General features: G+C 45.4%; 1 protein-coding gene across 1 annotated transcript; it reads left to right on the top strand.

Moving 5' to 3' along the window:
• The first annotated feature begins 776 nt into the window (after window positions 1-776).
• Window positions 777-18,506, top strand: SKA1 (spindle and kinetochore associated complex subunit 1). Its single transcript, XM_071580500.1, has 7 exons — window positions 777-1,201; window positions 1,915-2,018; window positions 2,669-2,793; window positions 3,760-3,851; window positions 6,893-7,027; window positions 12,434-12,603; window positions 17,767-18,506. Exons 1-7 carry the CDS (start codon window positions 1,113-1,115, stop codon window positions 17,913-17,915), a joined length of 864 nt encoding a protein of 287 aa, XP_071436601.1. The 5' UTR covers window positions 777-1,112; the 3' UTR covers window positions 17,916-18,506.
• Window positions 18,507-21,316: the final 2,810 nt, after the last annotated feature.

Genomic DNA, 21,316 nt, shown 5'->3' with positions numbered 1-21,316 from the left:
CAGAGCTCCCGAGTGCCCTCAGAGCTTCCGAGGCCCTCATGACTCCCACGTCCCCTCAGAGCTCCCTCGCGAGTCCCCTCACAGCTCCCTCCAGAGTCCCCTCACAGCTCCCTCGCGAGTCCTCTCAGAGCTCCCTCCAGAGTCCCCTCACAGCTCCCTCCCGAGTCCCCTCAGAGCCCCCGAGTCCCCTCAGAGCTCCCGAGTGCCCTCAGAGCTTCCGAGGCCCTCATGACTCCCACGTCCCCTCAGAGCTCCCTCGCGAGTCCCCTCACAGCTCCCTCCAGAGTCCCCTCACAGCTCCCTCGCGAGTCCTCTCAGAGCTCCCTCCCGAGTCCCCTTAGAGCCCCCGGGTCCCCTCATCACTCCCGAGTACCCTCAGAGGTCCCTTCCGAGTCCCCTCAGAGTCCCCGAATCCCCTCATCACTCCTGAGTCCCCTCAGAGCTCCCTCCCGAGTCCCCTCAGAGCCCCTGGGTCCCCTCATCACTCCCGAGTCCCCTCAGAGGTCCCTTCCGAGCCTCCTCAGAGCCCCCGGTCCCCTCATCACTCCTGAGTCCCCTCAGAGCCCCCGAGTCCTCTCAGCGCTCCCCACTCTCGTCCTCCCCTTCCATTCCCGCTGCCCATTCCCTCAGCGTTTCCTCCTCACGCCCTTTCTCCCCTCTTTCCGCATCTCCTACACACAAACCACCCCTTTCGTCCCCTTCCTTCCCTTTTCCCTTTCCTTCCTCTTGCTGTCCCTCCCTTTCCGCCTGTGCCTCGCCGCGCCCTTCCCGCGCTGCCCAACGCTCGCCAAGCGCGGCCCATTCGAACGGGGCCGCGGCGGGATCCGCTCTGCTCGTCCTGCCGGCTCTCCCCTCGATCTTTCAGCTCTCCCCTCGTCCCGCCGGCTCTCCCCTCATCCTGCTGCCTCTCCCATGCTCCTGCCGCCTCTCCCTTTGTCCCGCCGCCTCTCCCCTCGTCCTGAGGGCTCTCCCTTCGTCCCGCCGCCTCTCCCTCTCCCTCTCCTCCCGTCTCTCCCTTCGTCCTGGGGGTTCTCCCTTCGTCCAGCCGCCTCTCCCCTGCTCCCGCCGGCTCCCGCCCCCGGCCCCGGCCCCGGCCCGCTCCGAGGGCGAAGATGCCGCTGCACCGCGAGGAGAAGCAGCACCTGCGGCCGCCGCCGAGCCTTCGATCCCCTCAGGGCTTCTCCCTCAGGGCTCCCCTGAGGTACGGACGGGCGGCTGTGAAAGCCATGGGGCTGGGTTAGTAAAGGACGGTAGTTGATGGTGTTTCAAGCAAAAAGCGAAATTAAAGCTCTGTTTCCAGACGTGAGCCGCCGGAGGGAGCTGTGTGAGCGCTCAGCGCGGGCCGCGCCGTTAAATGCGAGATTTTGGCACATTTTATCAATTATTGTCTATAATAGGCTTGATAATTTATTATTATAGATTATAATAGCCGGTATATAATGCTCTTTTTGGTGCCTCCATTCTCTGCTAACAACTCTGCTAACACTTCTTTTGTTCAGTTTTTCCCCTTCTCTCTTTAAATATTAATCACTGATCCTCGAGGGAGACTTAGAGAACTCCTTTAGATAAAGCAAGTATTGTTAATTGCAGTAAGTTTCCAAGTGCTTGTATTAGTGGACACTTCAGTATAACAAGGATATTCCCAGTTTCATGAGGAATTGCTGCACTGATTGATACCACACATTTACTCCAGAATCCGAATAAATTTAAATGTATTGTGTAATGTCACTCAGTTTGTGCTTCCTCTTCTGCTTTCAAAATTCAGTAAGATAAAAAGGGACTACATTTACTGCTTTGTTTAAATTCCCTTTGCTTCCTTGGCAAATCAGGGTCCTTCTGAAAACTGCTTTTGTGCATAGTGTTTGCAGGTTGGGTCTCTCTCAAATTCCTGCCTTTGTTTTTGTTCCCCCTCAGCGTCATGATGGATGCGACGACATCCTCAGGTCTGGAAGATTTATGCTCACACTTCAACACAAAGATTTCAGATATTAAAAAGTATCTTCAGTTAAGAAGAATAGGTAAATGAAATTAGTTTGGTTTGCATCTCACTTCAAGAAAGACTTTGAAGGGCTGGAGTAGCGGATGGAGCTGGGAAGGGGCTGGAGCAGCAAATGGAGCTGGGAAGGGGCTGGAGCAGCTGGGGGGGCTCGGCCTGAAGAAAAGGAGGTTCAGGGGGATCTTCTTGCTGTCTACAACCCCCTGATGGATCCGGGGAAGGGTCGGGCTCTGCTCCAGGGAACAGGGACAGGAGGAGAGGGAACAGCATCAGGCTGTGCCAGGGAGGGGTCAGTTTGGATATTTGGAACATTTCTTTACAAAAGGGTTGTTCAGCCCTGGCACAGCTGCCCAGGGCAGGGGTGGAGTCCCCATCCCTGGAGGGATTTCAAATCCATGTGGATGTGGCATTTGGGGACATGGATTAGTGGTGGCCTTGGCAGTGCTGGGGAATGGTTGGACTTGATGGTCTTAGGAGGCTTTTCCAAATTAAATGATTCCATGAACTCTGCTGGCTGTGTGGAGTACAACAGTTTACTTGCTGTTTCTCCTGGGTGGTAGCATGTGGTGTTTTGGGAGTGTAGACTTCTGTGGAGGGGAGGGAAATGAGATTTTCTTGGGATTTTGTTGTTGTTGTTGTAGGTTTTGTGGCTTAACATTCTCTCTTTGACAGGTAAAGACCAAGAGCTCAAAGTTCTTCTCCGGAAAACAGGGAATGGCATGATTGCCTTGCATGATCTCCTGAATAAAATGGAAATTGAAGTTAAACAGCAAGAAAGACTGAACAATTCACTAAAAGTAATCTATTTTTTCTTGTTCATAAAATACTAAAAGATTCAAAGGAGTCATTGATATGTATATAGTTGCTTTTTTCTAGATCCTTAGTGGTATGTTTGGATGCATGTTCTTAGAATAGAAGCTGGGGCTCCAAACAGCCTTGTTGATGATTTATTAACCAGTTCTCCAGTTAAAGAACATTAAAAATTTTATTTTTCAAGGTTGATATGTGGAATCATAGAATCCCAGAATGGTCTGGTTTGGAAGGGACCGTAAGGACCATTCAGTTCCAACCCCCCCTGCCATGGGCAGGGACACCTCCCACTATCCCAGGGTGCTCCAAGCCCCATCCAGCCTGGCCTTGGACACTTCCAGGGATCCAGGGGCAGCCACAGCTTCTCTGCCCAACCTGTGCCAGGGCCTGCCCACCCTCACAGGGAGGAATTTCTTTCTAATATTTAACCTCTCCTTCAGTTTAAGGCCATTAAAAGCATGTCTTTATCACTGACTTTGCAAACATGTTTTTATCATAATAGATACTGTGATCTGAAGAACAGTCCAACTTACACATCTTTGCCATAAGTACAAAAACTTTAATTAGAATGTTTTTTCTAGTGTGTGTCTGCAGTGCCTTCATGTGTTAAGCCTTTTGGGAAAGGGTCGTTTGGGGAATGTAGGTGAGTTTGCTGCAGTATCTCTGTGTCATTACCACCATTCCCTTGCCCAGACCTTAGTAGTTGTGTATTGGTAAAGATTTACATTTGCTTGCTGCAATTTCTTGGGCACTTTTGAGGGCAAGGACAGACACTTCTCACATTGTTTTTTTGAACTTGTTTCTCTTGAAAAATGATGGGGTAGAGGTAAGAGGACAGGTAAAAGCAAAGGACACTTCTTAATAAAGCTGAACATTGATTTAGTGTTGCCGTAGTTTTACTTGCTTGATGTCAGTAGGTTCAGGTTTCTGATGCAGTCTCACCTTAATTTCAGGAGCTCCAGAAGGCTGCTGAGAGAGATAAAAATGAAGCACAGCACCTCTCTAAACACATTCCTACCCACCTGCCTAAACCAACTCAGCAGTGGTACGTGGTCCCTGAGCGTGGAGGTGTCGGGCTGCTCCTGGCAGTGTCCAGCTGCAGCCTTGTACAGCTCTGCTCCTTTCACTCTATGGTAACTCTGAAATTTTGGGGGCCAAGGCTGTGGCATCTATCGATTCTGGAGTTTGCTCTTGCCCAGGCTTGTGGTCAGAAGCTGTTCAGAATCAAGTAGCTCAAGTGTGAGGTTATCACACAAGTATGTGAAACAACAGCTGTTATTCAGAGGCTTCTAAGACATTGTAACTCTGACTAAGTTTCTCAGATCTTTCTCTGCTCTCTTGGAATTGCTTTTTGTTTATGAGTGATGTTATTGTATGCCAGGTGGGGGTCTCTTCCACAGTCTTACCATCTGGGGATCCCAGGTCTTGTTTCCAGCCTTGTGCCCTGTCAGAAGGCAATTCCTCAGTCTGTTTGAATTCAGTGTATCCAATATGTGCCCTCAGTCTATCAGCTCTATACCCTGGTCTGGTTCTTGATGCTGGACAAGCCTCAGGCTGAAAACATCACAGGAGTATTCCAGCAAAGCAAAAGTTTGAGTATGTGGAAATGGAGTTCCAAATGAGAAAAATGAGCTGTAACTGGTGTGTAGCAATATTCTCATTGATGTAGGTACTGTTTTTATTGAAACTTAATTAGTCTTGGTGAAGAGGTGACTTGTGCATGAGCTTTTTCTGATTGCAGCTCTTTAGATGAGAGAACTGAAGTCCTTCAGAAATTACCACTGGGGTTCTGCCTTCCTGTCATAACTCACTTTTTTAATTTAGGAAACCTTTGTCCTAAGTTCCTGTTGGCTCCTGGAAATTGTTTAGATGCAAATGAGGCTTGTTTAGTGATTGTGTCACCTCTGATACCAAAAGAATTCTTTGGGATGTTAGTTTCCCTTCCAGTTTTGTCCTACTTGTGATCAAGGAGTTAACTGTGATAGGAATTTAATTGGTCCTTCCTGTTCTGAACAGAACAGCTTTTCTGATAATTTCCTACAGACTGCTCTGCCAGCTCACAACTGCTGTCCTGTCAGTGTCAGTTTGTTGGTGGTTTTTCCCCGAGGAATAACACCTTATGTGTTAATGCCATTTGTCAAAGCACACTTTCTCCTTTTGTCCCTCTCTTGACACTTTTTGGTGTTCACCATGTTGTGTGGTGGAGGGTCAAGGAAGTGCAAGACAGGACATAATGGATCAGAGTCCACCACATCACTGTCAGTATGTTTTCAGTCCTCTTCTCCACACCTTTATCCACTGACCTCCTCCATTTCTGTTCCCTTTTGTCACCAAATGTGTGGGGATGTGGGTACTAATGGGCTGTTGAGAGACTATCCTGAGACAATGCAGAAAGCAGAGCAAGCACTTGAAGGCTGGTAAGACAGGCCTTGAAATCCCCAGGAGAAGGAAAAAACCCACGAAGAAGAATTGAACGATTCATGGCTTTAGCAATTGTTTCTCTCCTGTGTTCTTGGGTTTGTTTTTTTTCTTGTTTACCAGAGGAATCTCACTGAAATAAAAAGCAAGTTCAATGTCTCTCAAGCCCTTTGTATCCCAGGTGTTTACTGAGAGCAGTGTCTCATTACACTGAAACCAGATTTTGTAAACAAGCGTCAGATCTTTCTTTTCATGTTCCAAGCTGTGGTGAACTGTGTCTATCCCACATCCCTGCAGCAGTACAGGGACAAGGGATTGGGTGGAAACACGAAGCAAAAGCACCTGGGAATGAGGAGCCATGTAGAAAAGGTTTCTTGCAGTGGAATAGATGCCAGCAGACTGGAGCGTGGGAGGAATGAAGTCTCAAAATGTGAATTCACTTCCCTTTGTCCTTGTGTTTATCCTTCCATTCCAAACCCACCTCCAACACCACTCAGAACACCCCACCTTCCCTTTCCCTCCTCTTTGTTGACATTCTCTGCTGTCTCCAAGGATGCCAGGATTAGTTTTATTGCTGTTGTTCAGATGCAAACAGATGTTTTTCAGATGTTTACATCTGAGTAGGTTTAACTGTTGGCGTCTGGAGTTTCAGAAGGGCTCTGCGCTGGGTCAGGGTGCCGAGTGGAGCTGCTGCCATCCCTGTGTCCCTGACCAGGCCATTTGGGAGCCCAGCAGGTGGCACTCCCTGTCCTCTCTGTGACACTTATCTTCCTTGGGAATGGGACTCTGAGCTTGGGGATGTCAGACACCTCAAACCCCAGCCCTGAGGTCAAGGGACAGGGCAGGGCTGTGCCTTTCTCTGGCTGTGGGATCCCATGTCAGACCAGAGTCTCCTGTGGGAAGGTCAGGTGAAAGTGGAGGGTCAGTTCCTTGTGCCAGGTCAGCTCTGCACTGCTTTAGTTAATTCTGTTGCACATCCCAATGATGTCCATATGCTCCAACAATGATGTCCAAATGCATCCTCTTGGCTGTCCTCGTGCCAAGGAGCCTCTGGGTGGCTGGCAAATCACTCTGGGTCTGAGGCTCTAAGCTGAGCCCTCAGAGCAAGGATGAATTAAAGAAAATAATGCTCTAATAACCACTCAAAGCAGGAAATTCTTTGACCTTGGGGATCTTACCTTAAAAAAAAAGTTAAAAAAATCCCAGTCTGCTGGATGTTGTTGAATTTCTTTGCTTCAAAACATTAATGGATGAGTCAGGCTTTCCGAGATTTGAGCTTGTTTCAAAGATCTCTGAAGTATTTCAAATCTGCAGCTCTGTGCTGTGGTTCATCTGATAAAAAGCCAGGCCTCGTGTTCTGTGAAATGTGATGGTACATTGAATTCTGAGCTGCTCCATGCTGCATTTGGGCAGCTTCCAACTCACCTGCCAGCAGCCTCTGGAGCAGGGAAACCAAGGGCTGTGATGGAATCAGCTGAAGGATGCAGTCTGAAATGGAGCAGGCTTGCTGTATTTATTTTTCTTTTGTGAAATATCATTAATTGTGTTCATGCAGCTGAACAGATGGATTAGGATTTAGATCTGTGAGTAAACAGACTTGATAATGTAATGGAATTCTCTTTACTACTTACCTGCTATTTACACACTTGATATTCATTCATTTCACAGCATCACTGTGCCAACTGTGAAAGGTGAAGGACAAACGAAAGTAGAACCTGCACCTCCTAAGAAACCTGCAAAAGAGAAAAGATTCATTAAAGAAATGGCATTAATAACAGCAGAAGAATTTGCTGATGTCTCTGCGTAAGTAACCTTGCCTTTCCTTACACCCTGTCCTGTCAGTTCGTGTGGCAAACACAGGCTGGGGGAAGTGACCTCTTGCAGAACTGAGACTGACAAAAAGGGTGTGAAATTTTAAATATTCCATAGGGTGAAACATCATGATAACAGCTCCAAGTAGTTTAAATGAAAATCGGATGAACTGAGTCTTTGCTTTTACTGGGAAGATTAGAACTAATCAGTTAAAACCCAAACCCCTTGTCTCAAAAGTCACTGTGATTGTATGAACAGAAATGTATTAGCTAACAGGTGAATTCTCATATTGTTTGGAGAACTGATATGTAAAAAGAAAACAGCCATCACCTCACAAGATTTAAAGTTTGTTTGCAGCTAGAAGGAAAAATAATCATAAATGTTGGTTTTATTTGACCTGCTTATTGGTTTCTGGAAACTTCAGTTCTTGACTTATCAATCTGTTCTGAGATAGCAAAGGAAATCAAACTTGTTACAAGATAAAAAATCACTTTGCACTGAAATCCCCAAATTTCTTCAATAGAAAGCTGTGGGTATTTTCTCCTAAAATCAGGACCTGATCAATGGATATCCTTGTCTGAAGTCGGTCATGCAGGAATAACTTCTCTTAAATGGCATTTTGGGGGCAAGGATAAATATTTCTGCAAAAAGGAGAAATTTCTCTTGTTGCCTAAGGCTAAATTGTTATTGAGATTCACTGTGCTCCCTGACAACACCTGTTTCAATGTGAAATATGTTTTTGAGTCTGTATTTTACTTGTGGCTTTCCAATAATTTTTCCTATAGCTTTCAGAATTTTCAGGTGAGTAATGTCTGTTTGCTTTCTTATCCTGAATGTTGAGCCACTGATAAAGGACTTCTGGTTAGTTCTTAAAATACCACCTGTCCTTCTATTCTGCAGATCCCCTCCAGTATTTTGTGCCTTTACTCCCTTAGGTGGTTCTCTCCTGGTAAAATCATGAAAGGGTAAAGCAAAGCATGGGAATTTTTTGTCTTTATCTCTGCTATGGCAAAAGTAGTAGGCATAGACCATTCCAGCTAAATATTGTTTTAACTTCCAGTTAAAGCCATGGTTTTCCACATCACAAGACAGGGAGTTGTGGCACTTGAGGGACACAAGTCAGTGGTGGCCTTGGCTGTGCTGGGGGAAGGATTGGAATCATAGAATCACGAAGTCACAGAATCACAAAATCAATTGGGTTGGAAAAGCCCTCCGAGATCATCAAGTCCAACCCTTGGTCCAACTCCAGTCCCTTTACCAGATCATGGCACTCAGTGCCATGGCCAAGCTCAGCTGAAAAACCTCCAGGGATGGGGAATCCACCCCCTCTCTGGGCAGCCCATTCCAATCCCTGAGCACTCTCTCTGCAAAGAATTTCTTTCTGCTCTCCAACTTCAATTTCCCCTGGCAGAGCTTGAGCCCATCGTGCCCCCTTGTCCTATTGCTGAGTGCCTGGGAGAAGAGACCAACCCCCAGCTGGCCAGAACTTCCCTTCAGGGAGTTCCAGACAGTGCTGAGGTCACCTCTGAGCCTCCTCTTCTCCAGGCTAAACACCCCCAGCTCCCTCAGCCTCTCCCCACAGCACTTGTGCTCCAGTCCCTTCTCCAGCCTCGCTGCTCTTCTCTGGCCCCGCTCCAGCCCCTCAATCTCTTTCCTGACCTGAGGGGCCCAGAACTGAACACAACACTCAAGGTGTGACCTCCCCAAGGCAGAGTCCAGGGGAAGGGGCACTGCCCTGGGCCTGCTGGCCACGCTAGTTTGGATCCAGGCCAGGATCCCCTTGGCCTTCTTGGCCACCTGGGCACACTGGTGGCTCCTGTTGAGCTTCCTGTCCCTCAGTCCCCCCAGGTCCCTCTGCCTGGCTGCTCTCCAGCCACTCTGTGCCCAGCCTGGAGCGCTGCAGGGGGTTGGGGTGGCCAAAGGGCAGGACCTGCACTTGGCCTTGTTGAACTTCATCCCACTGGAATCAGCCCATCTCTCAAGTCTATCCAGATCCCTCTGCAGAGCCCTCCTGCCTTCCAGCAGGACTTGATGATCTCACAGGGGTTTTCCATCCTGAAGGATTTGTAATCATCCTTGGAAGAGGAAGGTTTTCCACTGCTGTTCATGGACACAGAGGATGGGACAGAGGCCAGATGGATCCTTCTCCTATTCATTGCAGGTTTATAGAGAGTTTACATCTTACACTGTGCTGGTGGAGCTCCAGAAATAATTTAATTCAGATGGCAAAAGCATGTTTGTTCTGTGGAGGAAGATTTACATGAATTTGCATAGATCTGTTAGTCTACCAATATTACTGTTGCCTGGCAATGTTGTAGTACAAGATTGAGGGAGTACTTGAAATTTCACATGCTGTTTGATCAAATCTAAGCACCAACTATTTGTGACCCAGATTTTCTTAGGCCCAGTGTATTCTCTTGGAAGAATGAGGATTAGGTTCAGATCACACCTTGATGAAACACAACATTTGGTGCAGTAGGAGACTTGGAAATTATCTTACCCTTCAAATCTGTTGCAGGAAGAAATGACCTTTTTGGAGGAGGAGAAATGAAATTTCATGGCATCTCTCTCAGTTAATACTGAGTTCAAGGCAAAGGAAAATGCTTGCTCTATTCTGTGTCTAAAATTCTTACTCCTTTCTAAAATATTTACTGCTTAAATCTGCACAATGATTATAACTCAAGTTTCAGAAGATGGTAACTTGAGGGAATATGTTTCTTTCAACCTAAGCATTTTTGAGGGAGTAGGTGGTGGCCATTAAGAGGTTTCTCTCTTTTAGAGCAGTATATATGTATTGATGTTCTTGTTTTCTCTGAGGAACACATCGCTGGGCTTTGGTTTTCATACCTATGGAGAAAAAGATGTTAAAAAGGTCCTCTGTGGATTAAAAAAAATTGAGTCACTTGTTTTGGTTTTTTTTAAAAGATTTCTGAATTTTATTGCTTTTGATATAGTGAAGCAGATTTTAAAGTTATTTTAAATCTAAATTAAATGGCTGAATTTGAAACTTCTCAACTTTGTATTGTTATATTAGTGTATGTATGGACTGAAATAAATGTCAGGATTTACAGGTTTGCCAGCCATGGCTGGGTAGAAACAGGAGGAGGCTGTGGGACAGCTGGAGTTTTTGTGATGCTTAGTTATGCACAGAATAAAAATTCTATTTGGTTTTGACAGAGTTTAATTTCAGGCTAAAGCATCTTGGATGCCTGAAGGCCTCTCAGCCTTTGGTTTCTGGGTTTAGACAACCCAGTCCTGCTTCTGTTTCAGCTTCAGGATGAGCTGAGGTGATCCCTTGGCTTTGTCGTGTTCTGTGGATGTCTATTGATAGCAGGAACTTAAATACAGATATTTTATACCCGTGGGCTCAGCCTTCCTATCTCTCCACATTCCCTTGTGTCCATGGGAGGCAGACAGAGCAATAAATAGCATTTAATGCAGAAAGGCAGAGCCTTCCTGTGGTTATAGGCTGTGTTGTGAATGCTGTAACTTACTGAGGGGCTGGAGCAGGTTCAGAGAAGAGCAACGAGGCTGGAGAAGGGACTGGAGCACAAGTGCTGTGGGGAGAGGCTGAGGGAGCTGGGGGTGTTTGGCCTGGAGAAGAGGAGGCTCAGAGGTGACCTCAGCACTGTCTGGAACTGCCTGAAGGGAAGTTCTGGCCAGGTGGGGGTTGGTCTCTTCTCCCAGGCACTCAGCAATAGGACAAGGGGGCACGATGGGCTCAAGCTCTGCCAGGGGAAATTGAAGTTGGAGAGCAGGAAAAAATTCTTTGCAGAGAGAGTGCTCAGGGATTGGAATGGGCTGCCCAGAGAGGGGGTGGATTCACCATCCCTGGAGGTTTTTCAGCTGAGCTTGGCCGTGGCACTGAGTGCCATGATCTGGTAAAGGGACTGGAGTTGGACCAAGGGTTGGACTTGATGATCTCAGAGGTCTTTTCCAACCCAATCCATTCTGTGATTCTGTGATCTCAGGGGTGATAGTGCTGCTTAGTTTATGTGCAAAGTAGAGTGTTTTTATAATTATAAAATGCCTGCACCTCCAACTTTGAGTTAATTAAACTATCAATAAAGCTGAAAACTGCAAGTAACTTAATGAAAACTAAGTTTCACATTCAGTTCTAAATAAAAGCAATTCCTTTGACTTCAAGAAGGTTTTACACACCTCGTGCAGACCTGGCAGCAGGGACTGGCTGTTACTGAAATCTGGTTTGAGTTGGCAGTGGTAGAATGCCCACTTTATTTTGGTTTGGAATATTGAACTTGTAATTGATTACCCACTTCAGCTTTGAATTCTTTGTACGTTTTCCAAAGACTGAGTTTTTCTGTGCAGATAAAACAAGGAGGGGATTGCTGTTCATTGATATTTTCAGTCTTGCTGTCCTACAGCTTTTATCCACCTCTCTGCTAACCTAAAGCTTTCATTCTTGATTCATTCTTAAAACAGATTGTAACTCTTTTCTCAGTTCCTCATATCTGCAAACTGACACTGAGCCAAACACAAACAGCCCAGTTTGGTTTGCTGCAGCAACAGAAAGATGGTCAGAGGATAACTCAGCTTGCAAGGCTGAATTTTTTAATGCTGTGTTTTTGAGAGTTTTGTGATGTTTCAGTTTCAGATTTCATTTCTATATAATGGCTTCTCAGTTCACAGCACTGTTCCTTTTCCTTAAAGGCATGCCTTTGCATCTATAAATACTGAATAGCCTTTCTTGCAAATATCCCAGTGTTCCAGTTTTTCCACATCACTTTGGTTTTATCTTCTGTGCTTCCTGTACCTTCAGGCTGTTATCAACAGATCTTATTCTTCTAGTGCTGGTTTTATGACATGCTCTGAAAGTTCAGAAGTTGGATGTTGCTGGTGCAGAGCTGTGTCTGTGCAGCTCAGTGGGTGCACAATGAAATACAGAAGACAGCACAAAACTGGTAGTTCTTCAGAAAAGAACACCAAATAAAAGGATGTAAGATCAAACAGGGGTTATTTGTGGTGATAATATGAACCAAATTTTGCTCTTAGACAGACACATTTCATTTCATGCTCTGTTTTCTGCAAAGGTACTTGATTTTTCTGTGTTTGCAGTTAAGTTGTATGCTATAAAAGCAACCTTTATTCAATTTTGAAAGGCTTTTTACAGCTTAAACACCTGATATATTTTACTTCTTAATTCAGCTTTCTAATATTTAATTTTTCTGGCTTAGAATTTGTCATGGCTTTTTTACCTTAAGGATTGTTAAACAATCAAGGAAGTAACCAAATTAACTACTGCATTTATTCATTAACACAAAGCAGAAGGAACTGCCTCTGACTAGGAATGTCTTGCTCAGTTAACACCGATGAAAGAGAAAAATAAACACAGAACTTTGCAGCTTTCTGGTTACTGACTTTTATTTTTATTTGTAGGTATTTGAAAGGTCGTTTAACATGTGATCAGATTAATGCAGCTGTTCAAGAGATAAACAAGGCCATGGTGAGCAAGTACAAGATCATGCACCAGCCTTTGAAATCCATGCCTGTTTCAGCCAGAAATCTCTACCAAAGGTTTGTGGAACAAGAAACTAAGGATACAAAAGGTATTTCTTTTTTTTTTTCCCTTTTTTTAGTACCTAATTGATAACACTTGGATGTTGCAGCACAAGTATAAAAATACTGGATTTTTCCCAGTATTTTTGACTGAACAGTTATCCCATTACTGATCTGGTCACTTTCTGTGTGTTTTTCCACTGAAAACATGTCACGATCATGGTGTGTCATGGCAGAATCTCCAAGTGCACAAAGATGTAGTTTGGAATCACAAGTTCTGGAAACTCTCAGTTTGATAAACAAAACATATAAACAGTTTTTTTGATTTTCAAGCTAGGATGGGCATGAACCATTAAAAAATTGTTCTGAAGTTGGGAAATCTGGCTAATCAATCACACTGCAAATGGCTTTGTGGAAGAGACAGGTCCATCTGATGATCTTAAGAAGTTTTCTCCTCTTAAAAGCACAGAGGGAGTGAAAATCCACCAAAATACCTTTCCCTCAGCTGAAAAGCAAGTTCTGCTTACAGGTTGTTTTTTCAAAAAATATGTGGCACAGTAAATCTCTGATATTAAAATCTCCTTTTTGACATTCCTTTCCTTTTGAGAACAAATATGTCATTATTCCTGGAGGGGTGTACTGCACATGTCAAGCTTGGTGATGTCCTCAGAATGCCCTCATGTTTCCAAGTTCAGACATAAACTGAACTTGGAGCAAACTTTTCTGTCTCACAGGAAAAAAACTTCCCCTGACAACACCTTGGCACACACCTCTTGGTTTTTGGCCTGGACAGAGTGTGAGAACATTCTGCCCTGAGCATTCACTGGGTACTCAGGAGACACTTTATGACAAAGTGCAACTTCTTCTTGCTTTGGTTTTGTTGCTGGTTCAAGACTCAATGTTACAGTATGGTGATAACATCACTAACTTAGGGATTCTGAATGCAGCTTTTCTGTAGAGAGGGGATTCTTCTTGTCACTTTGTTTTGAGACCTATAGCATAAACATGGGATCATGGACTGGTTTGGATTGGAAGGGGCCTTAAAGCTCATCCCATTCCACCCCCTGCCATGGGCAGGGACACCTTCCACTATCCCAGGCTACTCCAAGCCCTGTCCAGCCTGGTCTTGGACACTTCCAGGGATTCAGGGGCACCCACAGCTTCTCTGGGGAATCAATTCCTTCCCAATATCCCATCTAACCCTGACCTCTGACACTGGGAAGCCATTCCCTGTGTCCTGTCCCTCCAGACTCACTGCTTGTAAGAGAAGCAAAGAAATCATGGAATCCCAGAATAGTCTGGGTTGGAGGGAACCTTAAACCTCATCCAGTCACACCCCCTGCCATGGCCAGGTACACCTTCCACTATTCCATGTTGCTCCAAGCCCCATCCAACCTGGCCTTGGGCACTTCCAGGGACCCAGGGGCAGCCACAATTTCTCTGGGCAGCTTGTGCCAAGGTTTCAGTGCCCTCACACCCAGCAATTCCTTCTCAATATCTCATCTAGCCCTGCCCTCTGGCACTGGGAAGCCATTCCCTGTGTCCTGTCCCTCCATGCCTTGTCCCCAGTCCCTCTCCAGCTCTCCTGGAGCCCCTTCAGGCCCTGGCAGGGGCTCTCAGGTGTCCCTGGAGCCTTCTCTTCTCCAGGTGAGCCCCCCCAGCTCTCCCAGCCTGGCTCCAGCCCAGAGGGGCTCCAGCCCTGGAGCATCTCCAGGGCCTCCTCTGGACTCACTCCAGCAGCTCCACATCCTTATTTTGGGCCCCATGGGCTGGACACAGGACTCCAGGTGGGGCCTCACTTGTTGTACAAAGGTCAGTGTTTAAAGGACTTTGTTAAAATCATGCTGGAACTACATGTGACTTCTGATTTGGGCTCCAGTGGTTTGGTTTCTCTTTAGGCATGTTTTGCCTCAGTTGAACAACAGCTTTTATTAATCTGGGATTTCTTGAAATACTTTATCACTTTTAATTTACAGCATATTTTTGGTTCAACTATTCCTGTCCTTAGTACTACAGGAAGGAGTTTGAGCCCATGGTTCCTGAGGACAGGGTAAACAGTGGAATGGCTCTCCTAGGCCTGGAATGCTGCTCAGTCTGCACCATGTCCCACAGCAGCCTTGGCTGCAGTGAAATGCCTTTCTAGCAACTTGAGAAAGCTACAGCTTGCCAGAATTTCCTGCCAGAAATTTAGGGGTTTTAAATCTGAAATATCGAGGTGCTTAATTTCTTCAACTACCTGAGGAAAAGTCTTTATTTTCTTGTTTATGTTGGAAAGTTCAGTTAGGAGACTAGGACATCTAGCATCTGATAGAGTGTGTGAGTTTGTGTGCTGGGTTGTTTTGTTTAGGGTTTTTTTTGTGCCTAATCATCTAGAAAGTCTAGAGAAAAGGTCTGGCAGGCTGTCAGACAGTTCTTATCTGACCAGCACAAAATGATTAAATGTCTTTATCCATTGCATTTTTCAGGATGAGGTTGTGCATTCATTGATTTGTTTGCCTAAATCTCTGCTGTGAGTGTCTCTCTGCTTAGGATTCCCAGAGTTTCCCAGCCTGGGCTGATTGCCAGCTGACCTGTTCTCTGATTTCAAGATGAGAAAAGATGCTGCCTGGTTTATCAGGGTAACTTCCAGCCAGTAAGGTGTTTCAGTTAGTTTAGCTGGTTATTTAGTGCATGGACCAAACACCATCCTTCATCCATGGTTTCTTCATTAAAAAAAGTCCTCCTGTGCTAAGTGTTGCTGCCCTGAATTCTGGGGAAATATAAGAAGAAATCTTATTTTATCAAAATTCAGGACATTCTGATGTTCCCCTGATAAAACACAAACCAGAGTGCAGGTTATCCCTGGATTCCTGACACTGTTTGGGTGTGTTGCTCTGTTATTGGAACTTGTAAATGGTCTCTATCCAATGGTACTTGTATTTTAAGCTGTTATGTAGGGTTTTTTTTTCTTTTCCTAGTAAACAAACTTCATACTACTTATCTGCATGGGAATTGAGTGGTGTTACACACTCTTGAGATTAAAGGATAGTTCCTGTTTGGGAGAAGATCTCTAGATTTTGACAGGTATTATCTCTGGAAGATTCTTTCTATTAGTTCTATCAGTTCTCAAAGTGGCCCAGTCTGTGAGAAAACAGGACCTGTTATTCTTCAGCTCTGGCTAAGGAAGATTTTGAGGAACATTATGCTTATAAACAAACTGAGACCTTAGTTCTTTATGAGCAGCTTCATCTTTCCAGCTGCTTCCTCTCCAGTTAAACTAGAACTGCCCAATAACTTTAATGGAGCAGCTCTTCCTTCTAAGATGTCACTGCCTTTGCCTCAAAGAATAAAAGGAGCAGGGACAATGCTATCTTATTTTTCCAGGCTAAAATACCCCTATTCTTCTGTCTTCCTTCTCATTAGACTTGGAAGCACTTCCATCTGTCTCTTCTCCTTAAAGACAATTGGACATTTCCTTCTTACACCTCAATTAGCCCATTCCTGGTTTTCAGGTTGCTCTTCTTTCTTACAGTTTTGTGAAGATACATGGTTAAAACCTTGTGCCATGTTACAGGAAGCATTAGATAGACAGTCTTTGCACTAGATCTGTAATTACCTCCTACCTGAGCAGTGGGTAAAGACTGGATATGAAATCACAGCCATGGAATGTAGCTATGGAATCATGGAGTCATTTAGATTGGAAAAGGCCTCTAAAAGATCACAAATTCCAACAACTACCCAGCACCATATTCACCACTAAACCATGTCCTCAAGGGCCACATCCTCACGTTTTTTGAACATTTCCAGAGATGGTGACTCCACCACTGCCCTGAGCAGCCTGAATTGCAATAAGAATTTCATTCAGGAAATAGTTATTGACCACAAGAAGGGATGAGCTGCCAGCTCTGTCTGATGCAGGACCTTCCTGTGCCATTTTCTTAGAGCAGAGGGAGGATTCTGATGCAAGTGTTAAGTCTTTTTATTGCATTTTCTTAAGTAATGAAGAATTATTCCTTTCCAAATCTGATGGAAGGCAAGGGAATAGTGGGCTGCATAGCTCTGATGTGTGCAGGGTTCTGTCCTCTTTTTCAAAGAGCCAGTTCCAGAACTTGAGTTCCTGTTGGGAGACAGAGCTGACTGAGTGGGGCCTGTGGGTGATGCAGAGTGTCTGAACTTCGTGGGAAGGCTGGTAATTCTTCTGATGACAAAATTATAAAGTAAAACAAAGTTCCTGAGGTAGTGTGAGGCCATCCTGCTGCTGGTTGTAGGTTTTCCATCATGTGGAACTGTTAAGGAAAGGTGATGTTGTCCCTCGTGAAATATTAAGTGTCCTACAACAGAACAATTTCTGTAGCAAAGTCATTTGCTACAGGAAGCTCAGCAGGAGCCAACAGTGTGCCCAGGTGGCCAAGAAGGCCAAGGGGATCCTGGCCTGGATCCAAACTAGCGTGGCCAGCAGGCCCAGGGCAGTGACCCTTCCCCTGGACTCTGCCTTGGGGAGGCCACACCTTGAGTGTTGTGTTCAGTTCTGGGCCCCTCAGGTCAGGAAAGAGATTGAGGGGCTGGAGCGGGGCCAGAGAAGAGCAACGAGGCTGGAGAAGGGACTGGATGTGGCTCTGAGTGTCCTCTGAAACACCTCCAGGGGCTGAGAATCCACCATGTCTTGATCCAACCCCACTGTGATCACCAGCCCAGGGCACGGAGTGGTGATCACAGTGGGGCTGGATCAAGGGTTGGACTTGATGATCTCAGAGGTCTCTTCCAACCCAACTGAGAAGAGAAGAGCAACGAGGCTGGAGAAGGGACTGGAGCACAAGTGCTGTGGGGAGAGGCTGAGGGAGCTGGGGGTGTTCAGCCTGGAGAAGAGGAGGCTCAGAGGTGACCTCAGCACTGTCTGGAACTCCCTGAAGGGAAGTTCTGGCCAGGTAGGGGTTGGTCTCTTCTCCCAGGCACTCAGCAATAGGACAAGGGGGCACGATGGGCTCAAGCTCTGCCAGGGGAAATTGAAGTTGGAGATGAGAAAAAAATTCTTTGCAGAGAGAGTAATCAGGGATTGGAATGGGCTGCCCAGAGAGGGGGTGGATTCCCCATCCCTGAAGGTTTTTCAGCTGAGCTTGGCCGTAGCACTGAGTGCCATGATCTGGTAAAGGGACTGGAGTTGGACCAAGGGTTGGACTTGATGATCTTGGAGGTCTTTTCCAACCCAATCCATTCTATGATTATTTGTTTTCCAGGTGAATTTTTTATTGTGGAGGCTGATCTCAAGGAGTTCACCGCACTGAAGATGGATAAGCGCTTCCACAACATCCTGAGCATCCTGAGGCACTGCCACAGAGTGAGGGAAGTTCGTGGCTCCAAACTCGTCCGCTACGTCCTCTGCTAACGAGCTTCCCACAGCCTGCCCACCCAGGAGAGAGACATTCCCTCTGTGTGCACTCCCCTCCAGCTCTCATTTTCTGTAAAAGAGGAGTGAGGAAACACTGGCAATATCAAATGGCCTGGAGGGAATTTGAGTTTTCTTTCAAAAAGTTAAGGGGACTTTTGGTAAATTACAAATTCAAACCAGAGAGACAACGGCCTGCGCAGTTTTGACCATTTACAGGTCAGCATATTCAAGTTAAACTCTCTCCATGTTAATAATTTTCCTTTTATGTTTATGGATTGGAGACTGTGTTAAGACTCTGTAGCTACTCATAGGAAGCATTTGATTGTTTTCTTTCCTCAATGCCTCTAACCAATTTCCAGATTTCCTTTCCTTAATATTTCTTCTTATTATTTTGTGTGTTTTGAAGTTTTCTGCATCACTTGAACATTTTGAATTATTGTGATAAATATAAATTCTGTAAGTATTCAAAACTGCTTTGATAAGAAAAGCTGTCTTTCTTTGTTTTCTGTTGTTATCCTAATCTGAAATGTCCCTGTCAGTTCTAAGAAAAATTTAATGTGCAAAATACACGGTGTAAACACTCAATGATTTTAAAGTTTTGGAGTTTTTATGTGTGTCTGTGTGTGTGGTGGTTGGGTTTTGGCTTTTTGGTTTTTGGTCTTTTGCTCTGGGATGTTGAGATCCCAGCAGAGATCTCTGGTCTGCATCACATTGGAATATATTTGCTGTTCAGAGAAACAACAGCATAGCAGGATGTGTAAAATCATTTTCCCTGGGTGTCAGCTGAGTCCATCTCTTTTTTTGCAAACTTGTGTTATATTAAGTGCAATGTAGAGGTTTTGGTCCATGGGTCCAATGGTCCATTTTTTTGTTGGCTTTTGTTTTGCTCTGTTTTCCCCAGGTTCATGTACTCTGAAGAGTCTTTAAAGATTCAGAACTTAAAACCTTTTATTTTATAAACCCAAACTTCCCACAAAGCAGTTGCACTGGCCCACCTTTTATTTAATGTTTGGTTTTGACATTTCCAGGTGAGCTGCTCCAGAGTGACCCTCTAAACATTTGATTCCTTGCTGGAACAAGGTGAAATTATATGATGGTCACAACCCAATGGCTGTTTGATACTGACTGATTTTTTTATATGTAGGTTGAGGCTGGGATCCTAGAGATTGCCTTTTCCTTCTGTTAAATATTAAACCCCAAAACCTGGTAGTTTACAACATAACCTGTCTATTCCCTGTAAAGTCCTGACAGTTCCTTCAAAAGTTTTTTTTCTGTGCAGGTACCACTGAACAGGTTTTTTCATTTTTATTTTCTTAGTGCTTGTTCTGGTCTGGGTAAGCTTGATTGCTGCACAATTTTCTTTTTACCTCCTTCTTACTGTTTTGTTGAAGGGATTGCAGTTTGTGCTTAATTAGATGTTGGTTAACAGCTTTCAGTCTGTTACTATGGAGTTTTTTAATTTTCTAAACTATTTTCCCTCGGGCATATTCTCACAAATGTGCTCATTAGTTTAATTCCCTATCCTAACATTATGTTTTCTTTTATTTTACTTCTCCCAGGGAAGTCTGCCCATGGGTTGTGGTCACCTACTGTTCCTTTCCACCTGGGAAAGAGCAATTTGCAACTGTCCCAAGGGCTTGGTGATGATTCAGGGACCTCTCAAGAAAAAGGATTTTATCCCTTCTCCATAAAAACATAAGGTCTTCACTAGTTTTTAATCAGAACATTATTAACTTTATATTTCATATTAATTTTTCATTTTGGCTTGTACCTTAGTTTGTCAGTGATCTTAAGCATGCAGAGCTTTAGACAAGGAGGAATTTAACCCTGTAAGGTGTAAGATTAAAGGCTAAACTGTAGGAAGTAAATCAGAAAACCTGTCTAGGTTAAGGCTTCAAGCTGTAATGTCGTTTAGTTAATACAGAGCTGCAGAGACAGCCCATTAGAGCTGTTAAAAGTCACCCTAAATAAGGATATTTAACTTAACCTTGGGGAGGGGTTACCAGTTGTAACCAAGTATATAAACCTGGAAACACAAAAGTCTCATGGAACACCTTTGGTGGAATTATCCCCCATGTTCCCAGAGCTGACTAAAAGAAACATTTTGTTCTATTCTATTGGATTTGTTTCTTAACTCAGTGAGCTCCTCTCTTGAATGAGTTTTTGATGTTTCCAATGCATTTTGGGGAGAAAACTTTGAGAGTTAGTTTCCTCAAAACATGTCCATCTTCTGTTGAGTGTTCACTTCCATCTCTCTGGCCAGTGCTCCCCAGCAGACAATGGGCAGTGGCAGTGGATGCCTGGAGATGTTTCACTTGGTTTATTGTAACATGCCTCCCAAAATACAGCCAGCACGCAGCTGCCCAGTGCTCACTCATGCTCTGCCAGCCACCAGCTTCGTGCTATCTCAGCTTCTCAAAACAAGATCAAACTGAGGAAACACAGCTTTAATTGCCTGATGTACAACCAAGGAATTGTCCTCTTCCCACAGGCTTAATCTCCTCTACAAGCTCAGTTCAAAATTCACCCCCATTGCTCTCCGTGGACAGTGGGAGCTGAGAAAAACAGGGTAATCACAGAATCATAGAATGGATTGGGTTGGAAAGGACCTCTGAAATCATCAAGTCCAACCCTTAATCCAGCTCCAGTCACTTTACCAGATCATGGCACTCAGTGCCACGGCCAAGCTCAGCTGAAAAACCTCCAGGGATGGGGAATCCACCCCCTCTCTGGGCAGCCCATTCCAATGCCTGAGCACTCTCTCTGCAAAGAATTTTTTTCTGCTCTCCAACTTCAATTTCCCCTGGCAGAGCTTGAGCCCATCGTGCCCCCTTGTCCTATTGCTGAGTGCCTGGGAGAAGAGACCAACCCCCAGCTGGCCAGAACTTCCCTTCAGGCAGTTCCAGACAGTGCTGAGGTCACCTCTGAGCCTCCTCTTCTCCAGGCTGAACACCCCCAGCTCCCTCAGCCTCTCCCCACAGCACTTGTGCCACCTCCAGTCCCTTCTCCAGCCTCGTTGCTCTTCTCTGGCTCCGCTCCAGCCCCTCAATCTCTTTCCTCAACTGAGGGGCCCAGAACTGAACACAACACTCATGGTGTGGCCTCCCCAAGGCAGAGTCCAGGGGAAGGGTCACTGCCCTGGGCCTGCTGGCCACGCTAGTTTGGATCCAGGCCAGGATCCCCTTGGCCTTCTTGGCCACCTGGGCACACTGGTGGCTCCTGTTGAGCTTCCTGTCCCTCAGTCCCCCCAGGTCCCTCTGCCTGGCTGCTCTCCAGCCACTCTGTGCCCAGCCTGGAGCGCTGCAGGGGTTGGGGTGGCCAAAGGGCAGGACCTGCACTTGGCCTTATTGAACTTCATCCCATTGGAATCAGCCCATCCCTCAAGTGTATCCAGATCC

Source organism: Pithys albifrons, chromosome Z (genome assembly GCF_047495875.1).
Source record: "Pithys albifrons albifrons isolate INPA30051 chromosome Z, PitAlb_v1, whole genome shotgun sequence".
In the NCBI taxonomy this organism is placed as follows: Eukaryota; Metazoa; Chordata; class Aves; order Passeriformes; family Thamnophilidae; genus Pithys; species Pithys albifrons.
The sequence above is the reverse complement of the archived record's forward strand: the minus strand, read 5'-3'. Positions and strand labels throughout refer to the sequence as shown.

Excerpts from the sequence above, each read along its gene's own strand:
- SKA1 (XM_071580500.1), top strand. The coding sequence starts at position 1,113 with ATGCCGCTGCACCGCGAGGAGAAGCAGCACCTGCGGCCGCCGCCGAGC. Across the intron at positions 2,019-2,668 it reads TCTTCAGTTAAGAAGAATAG|GTAAAGACCAAGAGCTCAAA; the intron begins GTAAATGAAATT and ends TCTCTTTGACAG. Across the intron at positions 2,794-3,759 it reads GACTGAACAATTCACTAAAA|GAGCTCCAGAAGGCTGCTGA; the intron begins GTAATCTATTTT and ends CCTTAATTTCAG.